Raw genomic sequence first — 16,579 nt, forward strand, 5'->3', positions numbered from 1 at the left:
GCTTGCCAGGCAGGCGCTTTGCCACTGAGCTAAATCCCCAGCCCCTAAAGGTTATATGTTTGATAATTCCATCAAAAGATCTTTTGTGTGTGACATGTTTTTATTTGCAGTATTTTCATTGAACTTTTTAAGAAATAATTGATATCTGAAAATTCCCATCCACTTGGGGGTTTATGTATGTTGTTTACCTTTTCCATTAGGTTCTTTAACATGATTGTGGTTATTTACATGACTGATAGGTAGGTTTGGCTTTGCTTTCTATTTTGTCTTTTGGCCATGGAATCACTGTTTTGTGTCTCAGGATACCATCTGAGACTTCAGTAAATATTTCTGCACTCCTGTTGAGTCCTCTGCAGTAGTGAGTGGATCTGGCTCGTTGTTCAGCTAGATTTGGAGTTTGCTGTTGTTTTTCCTGCCTTTGGTGCATGCTGGTCTTGTGATTCTTCCTGCACTTGTGTGATTAGCTGAAAGCTTGTAGGACCTGAGGCTTTCCTCACCCCTGATGCCTGAGCCACGGCTAGGGTGTCTTCTAAGGTGTGACTGCTGATGGTTGGTGCCGGCTTGGGCTAGGGACAGGGGTTTTTCATTTCTTCTATTCCAGTTTCATTTTAGGCCCTGTGTGCTTGATTCTTAAGGTGTAGTTTCTACTATCTCTGCTTCCTTTCAGTGGCACATAGCCTCTGCCTCCTACCTGGTGGAGGGCTTGGGGTGACCCTTCCCTTCAGTGCTGGCTGTTTTCTGCATGGTTTGAGAGGTCTTGGGTGCCAGTGTCCTGGCCTCTCCTGCAGTCCAGATTAGCTTTGCCTGGGTGCAGGATACTGGCAGGAGCAGGTTCTCTTCCCCGCCAGGGTAGCAGATGCTTTTGATTAATAGTCTCAGTGCAGGACCAGGGAAGCAGGTTTCTTATCCCTCCCAAAGGCAGCCAAGGGAGCAGGTATAGGAGGCTTCCTGCCCCTCCTTGGTGACTGGTGCTTTTACCTCTTGTTAGCGGCCAAGGAGGGCCCAAGCTGGGGGCTTTGGCAGGTGCTGACTGGCCGTGATTCTGTGTGACAGTTGGTCCTGCTGCACCTCACACTAAGGCAGACCTGTACCTTGCAGTCTCCTTCCTTGCCTAGGATCCTTCTCCAGAGCATGAGGGCAGGCCAGGCGTGGACTCTGGCATTCTCAGGGCTGCTAAGCTGTCCAGCTGGCTTACTGTTTGCCTTTAAAAACTCATTAAAATGCCATTTTTCTAAAACTTCATTTGTTTACTTCCTCTTCCTTTGTGTGCAGCTGGAGGAGGAACAGTTTGCAAGTCCTTTCTGTTCTTGGAGTGTTTTTGGCCTTTGGAAGGCCACTTAGCCAGGCTCCCTGAGAGTTCAAGCTTTAGTAGATTAGCCTTCTCTTTTTGAGGCAGTAATGGTCTCTTAGGGTCTTCTGTGTTCGCAGTTGAAGCCATGACTGTACATATCTCAACGTGTTTATTTTGCATTTGATGGTTTGATTGGGAGCAGATTTCTAGCTTGGAAAATGTTTCCATCAAAAGTTTTAAAGCCTTGACCTATCAACTTGGAAGATAAAAATTTCCATTGCTGCTATTAAGAAGTGCCAGTCGATTCTGGATCCTGTTTCTTTATGTGCCATTTGTTTCTTCTCTTGTCTTTGCTGTTGAAAAGTGTAAATTGATTCTATTCCCTTTTGTTATGAACAGTCTGTGTCTTCTCCTTGGAGACTCAAATCTGTGACCCCAGCTTCTGAAATTTCACAGAGTTTTACAGGTCTGTTTTCATCCTTGTGCTGGGCACTTACCTTTTGGGCCTATTTAGGCTGAGGGTTATGTTCTTTGGTTCTGGGAAATTTTCTTGAGTTATTTTGCTGATGTTTTCCTCATTTCCCTTACAATTTCTGTTCACTTTTTTGGGTATCAAATCTCCTGGACTGGTCTACATAATAGCATCATTTCTTTCTTAAAGATTTTTCTGTACTCCCTGGGTGATTTCCTTTATTCACAGCCCTATGAGTTTCTTGTTTTTGCCATCAAATACTAGTTCTCAGCAAGTCATGTTTATTCTTAGAATGTCACCTTTTAAATAGCATCCTGTTCTTAAATGGTCCCTGAGCAGGCCCTCTAGTTTCGCCACCTATAGAAGTGACTTTTGCTGCTAAGTTCATAGGCTTGGGAAATTTTGAAATGCACATTGAATTATTTCTTAGCTTTCCTTATGTTAAGGTAAAATCTTTCTTGAGTCACCTTATGTTTAATTTGATTTTTAAATTTTAAATTTTGTGGCTGTTGTCTCCTTCTGCATTTTTCCCACTCATCCGAGATTTTGCTTTTCAAAAATCCTCTACAATTAGAGTTTTATGGAAAGTACAGCTTGTATATGAAATCTGTCATTTTTACCCAGAAGTTCACAAGGGTAATCTTAATTTAAAAAGAAAAAACCTCTCCTTATGAGATCCCAATCTCGGCTGTGACACAGGACACCCTACATTACTAAAGAATGCAACTTTTGGTAATAGTGGTATCATCTTATCAAAAATTATGAAGAAAATTATGAAATTTGCAAAAAGATGAACTAATTTTCTTTTTTTACATCATAATAGGCCCAAGTCTCTTTTGGTGGTCTGAGAAGAAAAAAGATGAGCTTCTAAAATTTTGGGAAAATTATATTTTAATTATGGAAACGCTTGAAGGGAATCAGGTAAGTTTTATCAAGTTTCAGCAAATCCTGCCCTAGATAGAATTTTTTTCTTTTTCAAACATTCATTAAAAGCAATGCAAAAGGGCCAGCTTCAACACAGCATGATAGGACCCAAATATCCTTTGTTTTTGGCACAAATACTATTTAAAATAGAATGTAAATTACTTCAGGAAATTAATCCTTTCGGTCAACTCAAATGATAATTCAAAAAATTGAGTTTTTTGATCGTCCCTTGGCATTCTCAGACTTTAGTGCTTTTCAGAATCAAGCAGATATTTCATTATAAAGTCTAAGTTGTAGGCTCATGCCCATACTTTCTGATTTGGTAGAGGGCTTGAGCATTTGAGTTATGTGCAGATTGCTATATGGTGCCTTTGCATTACTCTGAGGTAGATCCCCATGTGTAGGTTGTAGGCCACTGAGGGGTCAGCCACCTGTGGGGCCTGTATGAGGTATGCCTTCACGTCGAGCAAACAGGGTAGGTTGGAGTAGGGAAATTACTCATGTGCCACATACACAGTGATGCAGAATGAAGAATTAAAAGCATTTCTAAATTGAAATAAACTTCTAGAGCTTCTCTGGTGAGTAGATCCATAGACCTCCATTATTTACTTTAGAGACACAGAGTTACATCTGTTTTGGAGGCTCTCCAAATTAAACTCTAGCAAAGGTGCCTCCATCCTGGCCTAAGTGGCATGAAGAACGGTGAGCTCTCATGTTCTCTGCTTGTCAGTGTGTGATGTTGAGCAATTAAGTGACCGGAGAAAATGCTTCTGTGTTTTTTCCCTTTTAAATATATCAGTTTTGTCAGCCCTGCCTTTCTCCCACGTCAGTTATTACATGAAATAATCCTGGATTGCATTACCTCACCATGTAAATGTGCCCGTTGCCATCATTGTGTTCACAGTTGTGTTTCTGAGCTTTGCTGTCCTCAGTCTTACATGCCTGAATCATGCCATGATTCAAAACCTGGAAGAATCAGCCTCCTTATGCTTATTTTTCACGGGGGTGTAAAAGCAAAAGGGCTGCCATTATATAAACAGGTGAACATTCCCTTACATTCTTAAAGGTGCATTTTCATTTCATATGATTTTTTGCTCTTATTTTTAGATACATGTTATAAAGCCAGTCTTACCAAAGCTAAACAATCTGTTTGAATATGCAGTGTCAGAGGAAAATGGTAATGATTATTTTATGTTTGCTTTTTCAAAAATAACATTTATAGTTTCCCCTTTGGTTTTATAACATTCTTGTTTATTGTTGAGTCTTTGGAAACACAACTAAACTATAAGGATGAAAATATGAATCCCCCATAGTGCAGCCACCCATTGATACTCCCTGCTAGCATCTTAGAGATGTCTCTTCTGGGCCACTTTCCCCAGTTGCCTTGCTCTTAGCAGGGTACCCATCTGATAGCCTTCATCCATATCCTTATACATTGTTCAAAGGTATAACTTGAAATGGCTGCCAAGTTTTCTGTAGTTTAAAGATATGAGTAACTTAAAAAATGTTACGGAAGGCTAACCATATGTACAAGTGTGATAAACCCGTCACCCAGTTACAGCGGTCCATTGTGGCCAGCCTGGTCTGTTCTCGTCGTGTGCAGCCTTTCCCACTCATCCCCAGCCACAGACATCATGTCATTTCATCTGTAAATACGTCAGTCTGTATCCTTGAAAGATCAGGGCCCTTCTGTAATACTTTTCATAATGGTGTATGCTATATTTTAAAAAATAGTCCTATGGTAGGAATATATACTTTAACTGCTTTCCATTGGTACTCTTTTTTTTGTTGTTACATATAAATATACATGTATCTTTTTGAGGGTCGGGGTTCTGATACTGTTACATATCTTGGATTTCTTAGGAAGAGAAAATTCCAGGGTATAATTTTAAACATATTATTGATTGATTAAACCAGGGATTGAGCCCAGTGTCTTCATATTGTGCTATATTTAGTCGTTTTTCCATTTTTTGAGACATGGTATTGTTAAATTGCAAAGTTGTTCAGGCTGGGCTCAAACTTGCAATCCTTCTGCTCCAGCCTCCAGTGTAAAAGATGTTTCTAAAGGTCTTGATCACTATTGTATTTTGAGAGCTTCCTAAGGGAAATGCAGTGAAGCTGAAGATTCCTAAAATTATGTTGTGAAATTAAGTTTAGATCAGTGAAACAGTGAAATGCAGTCCAGCCATGTTTTGTACTCACAGGAATGATAAATCACTATGTCGACACATGAGGATTAACCTAGGTAAATGGGCTTTAATGCCGCTCAGGATAATTACAACTTTAATAGCTTGACCCTTAGGGATTGAGCTTTATTCAGCTGATGGCGGAAAGCTGTTTTCTGATGCACTGGGATTTTTCACACACCATAAGCATGTATGGTCCCACCTGGGGCTACCGTTTAATTGAAACTATTATTACTTCACTTAATGCACTTACTATTAAAATGATGCTCTTATTACCACATTTTGCTCACAGCAATTGGCAAATCAAATAGAGACAATTTTTGAAAAATCACCATTGTCAAAGAACTGAATGGGCATATTGGTGTAAATTACAAATAATAGACCAATTTATTTATAGACTCATGAGTTAAAAATGGTGATTTTTTTCTAATAGAATTAAAGAATATTTCAAGAGTCAGAAAAATAACTCTCAGGGGTATACATCCCCTGTTTTATTTGCTCATTCAATTATATATTCACTTAATAGATATTGACAGAATAGAATATATGCTAAGCACTGGGGAAAAGTAGTAAGACAGATGCAATACTTTTTACACTTGGCATTTGTCTATTTTCCATGGGCGACATAGTTTTGTTTATAAGTTGTATAGCTGTATGAAGGGAACAAATAAGGAAAGGGCTAGGATGGAGCAGACAGTACTAGTGTAGTGAGGAAGGAGCAGTCTTGGGCGACATTTGGGCTCAGAACAAGGAGGCAGCACAAGCCCTAGATGGAAATAGGTTGGCCAGGCAGGCAGAAGACCTGAAGAGCTGCAAGAAGTGAGTGTAGAGGAGGGGACAGGGCAGGAGTGGGAGCCAGGGTCAGTCTACACCACCTTTATAGACTTTATTCTGAGAGTGGTGGGAAGTCATTTAGGGTGTTAATGCAGAGGGGTGATAGTTTTAGATTTCTGTATGCAGAATGGACTGAAGTGGGATGAGAGAAAGGATTGAAACTACCCCAGAGCTAGTTTCCATCTGCGTGCATGGGGTAGCATCTAATTCGTGTGGACTGTAGCAGCGCTTTATTCTTTTGCAGACCGTGTAAGTGAAACTATCTAAACGTAGAGTACTTAATACCAAGATTGTTTTGGTTTATTTGGTTATTGGTTATCCTGGGATGTGATTAAAAACCAACTGTCTTTTGTAATGTTCTAGCGGAGTTTTTGTGTTGGCGTGCGTACATATGTGTGACTGTGTAGTCTCTGGAGATTCATAAATCAGATGTCAACATTACATCTTTATTTCCACAGGCTGTTGGCTTTTCCACCCGTCCTGGCATTTGTGTATTTATAAAAGAATGTTTGAAAGTGAGAATAAAATTCTGACCAAAGAAGGTGTCATCCATTTTTTGGAGCTGTATGAAACAACAGCTGTTCCATTTTCACCGGAATTTTCTGAGGTGATGACAGCCCCTTTCTTGCTCTCTTTCCTTGGTCCCTTTGTCAAAAGAAGTAGATGTTTGTTGTATCTTACGTAATTTTCTAAGTAAGCACGCTGGAACGCTGTTACCTCTTCAAACAAATCTATTGCTTTTGGAAAACAATTGTGTCATTTTCGCAAGATGAATGGTAGAGCTTCTGGCATCCATGATAGAGAAGTAGTTCTCTACCATCAGTTTTCCAGACCTCAGTGGTGGCGAACCTATGGCACATGGGCCATAGCAGGCTCTTTGTATCATTGAAAGCTCTAAAACGTTTGCCATCACTGGTCTAGAGTGCGAAAAGTGGCGTCGAAACTTTCAGGTGACGCTGGCCTGCAGCTCTGAGTCATGGGATACAGCTGAGCCAGTGCAGTACTGTCATCTCCTACTGTAGGACAGCTCACGGTCTGAGCTCCATTTAGAATTGTGCTGCCACTTGTCAGAAGCCTCACAGAGCCAAGAGACCAGGAGAACTACAGCGTGTGTGGCAGTGCTTTTTTTCCCATGACCACTTTCTTAGGTTGGGCAGTCTACCTTCCAGTTAGAGGTAATCTGAAGTCCATTTCCTAACTGAACATATGTGGTTGTATTGACGTGCCTCATTTTTCTACATTACCCTCTCCTTTCAGTGCTTCATGTTTTTTGACCAGTATCTAGTCATGTTTTTGGGATATAAATTCCCCCCTTTATCTTCAGGCACAGGGACTTAAGTCTTGAGTATTCTGTGTTTCCTGGTACTGCCATTATTTCTCAGCATGTGCTTCTTTGGGTTCTTTCCTTCTTTCTTGACCCACAACCTGAACTCCTTTCTTAGTATGCTGTAGATTTTTAACCGGTAGGAAAATTCTGTATTATTCTGATGAAGTTAAGGTACACATAGGACCCTTGCTTCATTAACCTGCAGCAGAAAGGGTCAGCTTTGTTGCTGCTGCCTTTGGCCTCCTTGTGTAGAGGTACAGTTACAACTTCCTATTAATTTATGTCTTTTTTCTTTTTTAGTTTATCATTGGACCATTAATGGATACTCTTTCAGAGAGCTCATTGTATAGCAGGTAAACAGACATCCTGTTTGTTTGTTTTTTTAGTTAATTTTATTGGTGCATTTTAGATACTGTGTTGTTTATCAGTAATGCAGTACTGTGTATTTGATATATACATTTGGTGTCACCAAGTGGGATCAGATAGTTCAGCATATTTGGTTCATAGTCTGGTTTGTCTAACATAAAGTTAATTTTTTAGAAAAATCTGTAGGGCCTGATTTGTTATTCTTTTTGTCTTCTGTGGTTTGTATCATATGTTGTTCCTTCCTTCTTATTTCTTTTCCTGCCTCACACTCCTCCATTCCTGGGCTTTGGAAACTGTATCATATGTAGCCCACTTTGTTGTTACTGGGGAAATTGTAGTGACTATGGTTAACCAACAGTTTGAACTTTTTTCCCTTTTTCTTTTGACTTTAAAAACAATTATAGAAAAGTCCTAGGAATTCCCAGTTATCTTTTATCCATATTCCCCAAATGTTCATGTTTTATTGTGTTTGCCTAATTATTGCTGCTTTCATTTGTGTGTATGTAGTGGTAAAACATCCCTTTCTTAGGTCTGTCTGCCAGCCAAACTTACCCATCTCTATCCGCGTCATCTGTGCACACATTTATCTATCCATTCATATATCCATATTCATCTAGCCATGGATTTACACAAGTCTATCCAGTTTCAGTCCAGTTGTGCTGGGCTCATTATAACTTTTCCATATCTGACAGTGGTTGCCAGGATTCTAATATGTCTCCTTATTTGCTGCTTTTATCTAAAGGTAGCAATGAGAGGAGTTTGTCAGTATTGTGCCTTAGTCTCATCTTTTTGGGAATTATCTATGTTCTTAAATTTTAAAATTTCCCTCACTTTTGAAATTATATCCTCTCTGTACTATTGGTTTTTTTGTTCTTTTTGGAGACAGGGTCTCACTATCTAGGTTCAGGCCTTCCTTGAACTCACTATGTAGCCCAGGCTGGCCTCAGACTCACAGTGGTCCTCCTGCCTCAGCCTCCTGCGTGCTGGGTTTATAGGCATGTGCCACCATGCCCAGTCTCTACTACTGATTAATTAACTTTATAGCCTTAAGTCTTGTCTTTGGAATGCTTCTAAACAGGACCCTTTCCCAACCACCACCACCAGTTTATTTTAAAATGTTTAATGTATGTGCCAATTTGAAGAGCTGATACATGTGTTTGTTATGGGCTGCTACAGTTTCCCGGCACACTCATGTTTAGCAGATAATGTTCCTGGCAAAAGCACAGAGGAGAAAAACATGACTTTAGTAAATGTTAATAATTAAATGCTCTTGCAAAAGTAATTCACTACGATATATGTCTTGGCTGTGAATGTTATTTCTTTTACTTTGTGCCTAAGTTGTAAAGTTATTGAATTATAAGTTGGAAACAATAAAATATAATTCAAAATTACTATTTTATGCAGCTTTTAAAAATGATACTACAGTGGTACCTTAGCTCACGAACTTAATTCTTTTTTTAAAAAAATTTATTATTATTATTTTTTTTTACGAACTTAATTCTTTTCACAATTCTGGTTGCAAACCAAATTGGGTGAGAACTGAATCAAATTCAGTGGTTAGGTTCAGTGTTGGCCTTCTGGGGAAATCTGATTTGGGTCTGGTCAAGTTCAGTTTGTGGAATCATGGAAAGAATTAAGTTTATGAACCAAGGTACCACTACATTTAGCAAGATGCCTTTGTGTCTAAGACTGAGGGAAAACGTCATGAAAGGGAAAGGAGGTTGTGAGTCATGTTCATTTTCCAGGAAAGTGTTGGTGTTTCTGTAACGAGAAAGATTCTCAGAATTGTACTGGAAAATAAAACACGGATTTAGAAAAGGAAGATGGCCGAAGGACTTTGGGGGCAATAGTCTGTTTAGACTGGTTTTAGTGTATTCTTTTGTAAATAGATCTTAAATATTCGTTTTTCTCTTTCTTATCTGTAGGTCCTCAGGCCAGCCTATAGGAAGTGGTTCTCCATTGGGATTAAAATTAGAGAAGTTTTTAGTCACTTACGTTTCTCTTCTTCCGGAGGAAATGAAAAGTATGTGTCAGTAAGAGTTTTTCTCTTTTAACTGAATACTTTTTTAAACTTTTCACATATTGGTGTAAGCTCTGTTGCGACTGTTACAGTCAGTGTTTCCCAGGACCTGCCCATGTTGTCTGAGTTGTGCAAGTGTCCTTCGTGAGTGGGCTCTGTGCTGGCCCGTGCCTTGCCATGGTGCAGGAGCAGCATGGCGTGGTGGTGGAGGACCTGCCCCTGGCCACCAGCTCTAATTGTCTGCTCTTCGAGAATTAGGAGACTAGGTTGAACAAAGGAAGAGCCTGGTTTCAGGAAAGAATGGTAAACTCAGCGTCCACCTGGCAGTCCTTTTACAGGTGTTGCCTTAGGTTAGAAAGACAAATACATACACTGCCCAGATTGGAATTTGTCATTCTATCCCATGAGGTGAGTTCAGAAGCAGAGCACAGGGACAGTGTGCTTTTGCCTGCTGAGCAGCAAAGGGGCTTTTGCTGCTTTCTGAGACCTTTTCCCATTCCTGCTTTTGTGATTGATAAAGTCACCCTGTGTCTGAACTGTTTCTTACATTTATATTGAGTCTACAAATAAGTTGGTAAGATGACGAATGACAATATGTACCTATCCAAAAGTCATGTATACCATGACATTAAACTTACAGAAAATTATTTTGTTTTCCTTCCTTTTGGAAGTTAAATTAGTTCATGGAGAAGATGGTTAGAGCTGGCTTTTAGTTTTAAGTTTCTGGGTTCGTGCAACCTGGGGATAAACTGTAGGTCATGATGGAATGCCCTGTCCACAGCATGGAGTGAGAGGGATCTGTGTGCTGGGTGCCTGTGACTCAGGGCCAGGCATAGCACACACTTGGTGAGTGTGTCAGCTTGAGTGTGAGGGGAAGCGTCGCCCTGGCCATCCTCCTCAGGTCCTGAGTAAGAGCTTAGGCACATAGAGGGATTTGAATTTGATTAGAAGAAAGTGAAGTTAGGGTTACTCACCAGTTTCTAATGAATGTAAAGTTTTTTGGGTTTTTGTTGATTTCTTTGGAAGGTATAAAATACATATAATATTTTCTAGGAGCTTCTAAGGATTTCTTAAAGTCATTCTACATGAGCTAAGAAAGCAGTCAGGTATCACTAGCTGCAGGACCCAAGGTCCTTGACAAACCACATGTTAGCAGAAGACACAGGGGGTGCCCAGCCTTTCGTGTCTACAGTGTCATGCCAGCCTTGGTAATGAGGCCAGGGTAGGCAGGAAATGACCCATGAGAAAGGTTTGCATCAACCCATCCTGTTTTTCCTTAACAGCTCTGAGGTATGGGTTCTAAAACCTATAACTTAAAAAAACAAAAACAAAACCAAAACACTACAGCTGCATGATTATCAGAATCTCCACAATATAGCGGAATACTTATCTTACTAGATAGGAATGAAATTGAAATAACATTCTTTCTTTTTTTTTACAACAACATTATTGAGATATAATTCATATCCCATGAAAGCTACCCTTTTGGGCTGTTTGATTCAGTGTTGTTTAATATATTAAAGTTGTACAGCCATCACCACTGTCTGATTTCAGAATGGTTTCATCTCCCTGCAGAAGAGCCCCTTGCCCATGAAAAGTCACTCCTTATTCTTACCTTCCTATCTCCTAACATCCCCAACCCACCTTTTGTTTCCATAGATTTGTATGTCCAAAACATTTCATATACATATATGGAATTGCACAATATGTGACCTTTTAGATCTAGCTTCTTAGCACAGTATTTCAAAGTTCGTCCATATTGTGGCATGTGTTAGTATTTCCTTTTTGTGGCTGATTAATATTCCGTTGTGCAAATAGTCCACATTTTATTCATTCATCAGTTGGCAGGCATTTGTATTGTTTCCACTTTTGATTGGTATGGATAATGCTGTGAATATTCATGGAAAAGTTTTGATATGCACACACATTTTCACTTCTCTTGGATATAAACCTAGAAGTGAAATTGCTGGGTCATATGGTAGTTCTCTGTAATTCTGGGAGCAGCTACCATGCAGTTTTCCATAGTGACTGTACTTTTGTACACTTCCACCAGCGGTATGTGATTGTTCCAGTTTCTACAAAGTCTCCCAAGCACTTGTCATTGTCCTTTTGATTGTAGCTTTTATTGTGGATATGAAGTGGTATCTCATGGGCGTTTTGATTTGTATTTCCCTGAAACTAATGATGTTGAGTATCTTGATATGTGCTTATTGACAATGATAATATTTTAAAACGTTTTCTTCCAGGTAATTTCCTATTGAAGTTTCTTCAGAAGATGAGTAACAGACATTGGTGTGCTGTTCCCATTTTGTTCCTGTCTAAGGCATTGGCAAATGTCCCAAGATGTAAGGCCCTGGGTCTAGAAGGGCTTCTTGCTCTCAGGTAATAAACTCTTTATCTGGTCACATATGGTTATTTGCTGTGATTTTTTTTTTTTTTTATCAGCATAGTTCGTTTTTTTTCCTCAGCTTTCATCAGTGGTGCATGCTTTTGGTTAATATAATCTTATTTAAGAAAAGATAAATTAAACTCTTATTCCTGTAGCTTTTTTTTTGTACTGGGAATTGAACTCACATCCAGGTGCTTGCCAGGCAGGCACTATGCCACTGAGCTATATCTGCAGCCTAATAAAATTTATTTTGTTTTGAGTTACTAAGTTAAGTAAGTACTCTGATAAATGCTCATGGGTTCTGACAACTTTAAGACCAGCACTTTTTTTATTATATTGATAAGTTGAAAACTGAAGGTAAAATATCAAATGATAATATTAGAAAGTATTTTTAAAAATGTAAAATTCTTGCTCTAAAAGCATCTCTGTGCGTAGTCTTATTTTAAAAAGACATCATTTCATATTAAAACTGAACTCTGTCAGAGGCCGTGATAGAAAATAATGGCTTTGAAACCCTGCTACCAGTGACTTCCTGCTTAAAGCTATAAGTGTTATAAGTCAGTAATACAAGTTATTAGAATTGCCCTGGGCCTATGGAAATGTGTTCCTGTGTTGTGATGTCAGGGACGTCATCCAGTGTACTATGATCACACATCAGATTCTGTTGAGAGGGGCAGCGCAGTGCTTCCTTCTTCAAACAGCGATGCATTTGGTGGATGTGGTGAGTTTATCTTTGATATTCTTGTTTATAAGGTTGTGTTAGCCAGTAGGTTGCAAAACTGAATAGCAGGCATGTGGTCTACCATCAGATGGGCCTGCAGGTCAGATTGGCCCTTAGGACAGCATTGTTGGGGAACTTGGGCTTAGGATTTACAGTGTTTTCAGTGATAGGTGTGGCCACTGTGTGCCAGGTGTGCAGAAAAGATATGGCTTATGTGGACCCTTTGCTTCCTCTTGGAGTCAGGAATGGCACTGTGGGTAAGGCAGAAGCTGCAGAACCCTGGGTACTGAGCCTCTAGCACTTCCCCTGGTAGCAGCATTTCACATGCATTGTCACAGCTTGCAGCTTGCCTGTCCTGGGTGATTTTTACCTGCTCTCCACCCTCATGCCTTGGTCACCACCACCATGCCTGGAGCGCACCATGTTTTCCCTTATTTGCCAAGACCCAGAGCTCCAACAAACACTCTTGCCTAGAGCAGGGGTCAGCAGACTGTGAAGTATGGATATTAAATATGGTGTAGGTCATTAGAGCTTTCACTAATACAGCCCACAGTACCACGTATGCCATAGGTTTGCCACCACTGGTGTAAGCTTTTCTAGTCAGACAGTCTCTGGTGTAGCTTCTGAATTTTTCCTTCAGAGGCCAAAGCAACCAGGTCACATATGGTTATTTAGCTTTATGTGTTAGTTAGCTTTCTGTTGCAAGGACAAAATACCTGACACAAACAATAAAAAGAAGGAAAAATTTATTTTGGCTCACAGCTTCAGAGGCTTTAGTCCATGGTGAGTCGGCTCCATTGCTATGGGCCTGAGGTGAGACAACATTATGATGGAATGGTGTAGTGAAGCAAAATTGCTCACCTAGTGAGCGGCCAGGAAGCAAAGAAAAGGAAACCCAAGGAGAAAGGAATTGGGAACAGACATATAGTCTCCAAGGTCACTCACCCATGACCTACTCTCTTCACGTGGGCCTCACCTCTTGTTTCCATCACCTCCCAGTAATGCTGTCTTAGTTGCTTTTCTCTCATTGCTGGAACAAAATACCCGACACCCAAAGTTAAAGGAGGAAAGGTTTGTTTAGCTCACAGTTTGTGGAGCTTTCAGTCCATTATTGTCCAGCTCCAAAACAGGGTGGCACATGGCAGAGGAGCAACAGTTCATGGTGGTGGAAGACAGCAAAAGGAACAATGGAGAGAGAGCGCAGGGACAAGCCTATTTCTGTTCCTTATATTGTATCCAGTCTACTGGGATCAGGGTGGTGCCAGTCCAGTCAGTGGACTGATCCAACAATCACCATCCTTAATCTCAGCATTACACTATCAATCAATCACACACTCTAGATTCAGCCACCTCTGAAAAAGCCCTATGCCTGCATGAGGTTTTGCGGGGACATCTAGACACAAGTCAAATTATAATGTACTTCCTTTAATGAAGTTAGTCCTCAGGGTCCACTCACCTCTCTGGGCCTCATCACTGATTATTGCTTCATTGGGGAAAGTCCTCCATACATGAAATCTGTGGGGGTCGCTTGTATTTAAACCATGACAAACAGTTTCATGAATAAATAGGCAAAGCCATATTCCAGTGGAACTTCATTACAAGCTGGCTGGGAGCAGGCTCTTGACCCTGCCCAGAGTATAGACTTAATTTAAGATATGTAGCCTGCAGGCCATGACACCTTGGTTGTTTTCTTTAGTCAGGAGGTCATCTTTGTTGTTTTGAAAAGACTTTTTGATTGGCAGTAATCTATTCTTACAGAATATTATCTATTTTGAAGATTATAACTATCTTTTTCTCTAAGATGGTCACCTCATTTTAAAAGAAGATATATTGTAAAATAATATTTCACTTTATATAATGAATGATTACTTGATACCGTCATTTTAGAAGTGGGTGAATATTTTTTTGGATTTAACTGCTAATAGTCTACCCTAACTAATGTACTTGTTTGTTTGCAGGGGTGTTATTTTATTCAGTTGATAATTTTAAACTGAGTAGTGTTTTCAAACTCCCTGCTTAGGAGAAAGTGTCGCTGTCTGATGTCTCTACTTTTCTCACATCTCTGAAACAAGAGGAGTGTTTAGGGCGAGGAACTGCCTTGTGGACAGAGGTGAGGTTGGAAGAGAATTCTTTGAAAACTCACAGTTTTCAAAATCGTGTTCTCATTAAGCTCATTACTTACATTTATGTAAAACGTAACAGCTGCAGTACCAGAAATTTTGAAATACTGTGCATTTCATTTGAGTGGCCTTAACCTCGTGCTGCCAGGATTCTTACGGCTGGTAGGGAGGCATTTGGCTAGACAGATGGGTCTTCTGAGCCGAACAGTGCTGGAGGCAGATCTTGCTCTGGCCCAGATGAGCTGGGAATAATGAGCACCTTAGACTCAAAGACCTGAAGTCCGCAGGTCCCTTCTTTGTTTTGTTTTCTCTCAATGAATGGCACTTTCTTCTGCCCAGCTGCCCACCTGACATCTGACATTATGGTAAATTTTTTTTTTTTGGTGGTACTCAGGAGTGAATTCACGGCCTTCACTGACCTACAACCCCAGCTCTTTTTTATTTTTTATTTTTATTTTATTTTATTTTATTTTCTCAGCTCTTTTTTATTTTGAGATAGTCTTACTGCATTCCTGATTTGCCTAGGCTGGGCTTGAACTTGAGATCTTCCTGCCTCAGCCTTTTAGAATGCTGGGATTACAGGTGTGTGCCACTGCAGTGATTCTTAATTCTTCCTGACTGCACCTGTGTCACCTTAAGCCCTGTTGTCTATCAGCTGCCTTTCCTCTCCTGCATGCGCAGCAGGCTGTCTCCAGCTCCCTTGGGGTTGCTTTCTCAGTGTCCCTGGCCCAGAGGCCTTATCAGTGTCTTTACATTAAGGGCATTGGTAGCTTGTTATACATGTTGCAAAATTTTTTCCTTATTTTTTAAAAAGATCTGGCTTTGCTTTGCTTGCCTGAATGAGAAATGAGCTGCCATGGTTTGGAGATTGAAACTACTAGTAAGAAGCATCTCATTTCCATCTTGTTCTTCTACCCTGTCCTGTCCTTAGACAAATGATAGCTTTCAATGTAGGCCCTGCTTACCACCTTCCAAATTTTAATTAACAGTATATCCTAGTGATTTCTTTTTATCAGGAGGCAGTGACTTTTTTTTTTGTGGTACTAGAGATCAAACCCAGGGACATTCCATCACTAAGCTACATGCCTCATGCCCTGTCTTTCTTTCTGGGCTTGAACTTGTGATCCTCCTGTCTCAGCCTCCCCTAGTGCTGGGATAACAGGCATATACACATGTGCCATGACACCCAGCTTCTTATTCTTTTTTGTACACTGGCATAGCGTTCCATTAGTTGTACCGTGTTCGTTCAGCTTCCCCTATTGCTGCACTCCTGAGTTGATCCAGTCTGTGCTGTTACAAACACTGCCACCATGAATAATCGTGTTGTTTATTACTTCTGCTGTTAGTAGCTGTAGAATAGGTTCCTTGATTACTGGTCAAAGACTAAATGCGTATGTGCAGTTATGGGGGATGCTGCCAAATTTCTCTCCATAGGGATTATCTTAGCTTTTTTACCACAGGCTTAGTGGATTAAAATAACACACCTTTGTTCTTGTTCACTTCTGGAGGTCAGGAGTCTCTAATCGGTTTCATAGGCTGAAATCAAGATTTTGCAGGGTTGTGGCCCCTTAGGAGGTCTGGAAGAGAACCAGTTTCCTGCCTTCTCTAATATCTAGAGCTGTATTCCTGACATTTCTTCCTTATCCTCCCTGTTCAAAACCAGCAGCCCAGCATCTTCCAGTCTCTGCTTCATCTTCATGTTGTCATCTTGTCTTCTGTTTCATAGTCAAACCTGCCCCCACCTTGCTTTCATGAGCACAGGTGTGGGTACTCTGGGCCCACTTAAGTCGTCTAGATCATTTCGTCCATCTCATCATCCTTCATGGAGTGACATGCAGAGACCCTTTTGCCACATCAGGTAACATTCACAGGCTGTAGGGATGAGGACCAGGACATCTTTGAGGTCGCTGTGCAGCCTACCATAAGGTT

General features: G+C 40.4%; 1 protein-coding gene across 2 annotated transcripts in view; it reads left to right on the forward strand.

The window, feature by feature from the left end:
• The window catches only part of Tarbp1 (TAR (HIV-1) RNA binding protein 1), a gene marked incomplete in the record, with an annotated part of 60,060 nt that overhangs the window by 2,064 nt on the left and 41,417 nt on the right, over positions 1-16,579 (forward strand). For both annotated transcript variants that reach the window (XM_005404955.2, XM_013504710.1), the window contains 8 exon segments: positions 2,587-2,684; positions 3,795-3,864; positions 6,166-6,314; positions 7,335-7,387; positions 9,326-9,423; positions 11,667-11,802; positions 12,434-12,530; positions 14,551-14,640. In XM_005404955.2, the coding sequence (XP_005405012.2) occupies positions 2,587-2,684; positions 3,795-3,864; positions 6,166-6,314; positions 7,335-7,387; positions 9,326-9,423; positions 11,667-11,802; positions 12,434-12,530; positions 14,551-14,640 (791 nt within the window).

This window comes from Chinchilla lanigera, unplaced genomic scaffold, assembly GCF_000276665.1.
Source record: "Chinchilla lanigera isolate Chin_1 unplaced genomic scaffold, ChiLan1.0 scaffold00091, whole genome shotgun sequence".
Classification (NCBI taxonomy): Eukaryota; Metazoa; Chordata; class Mammalia; order Rodentia; family Chinchillidae; genus Chinchilla; species Chinchilla lanigera.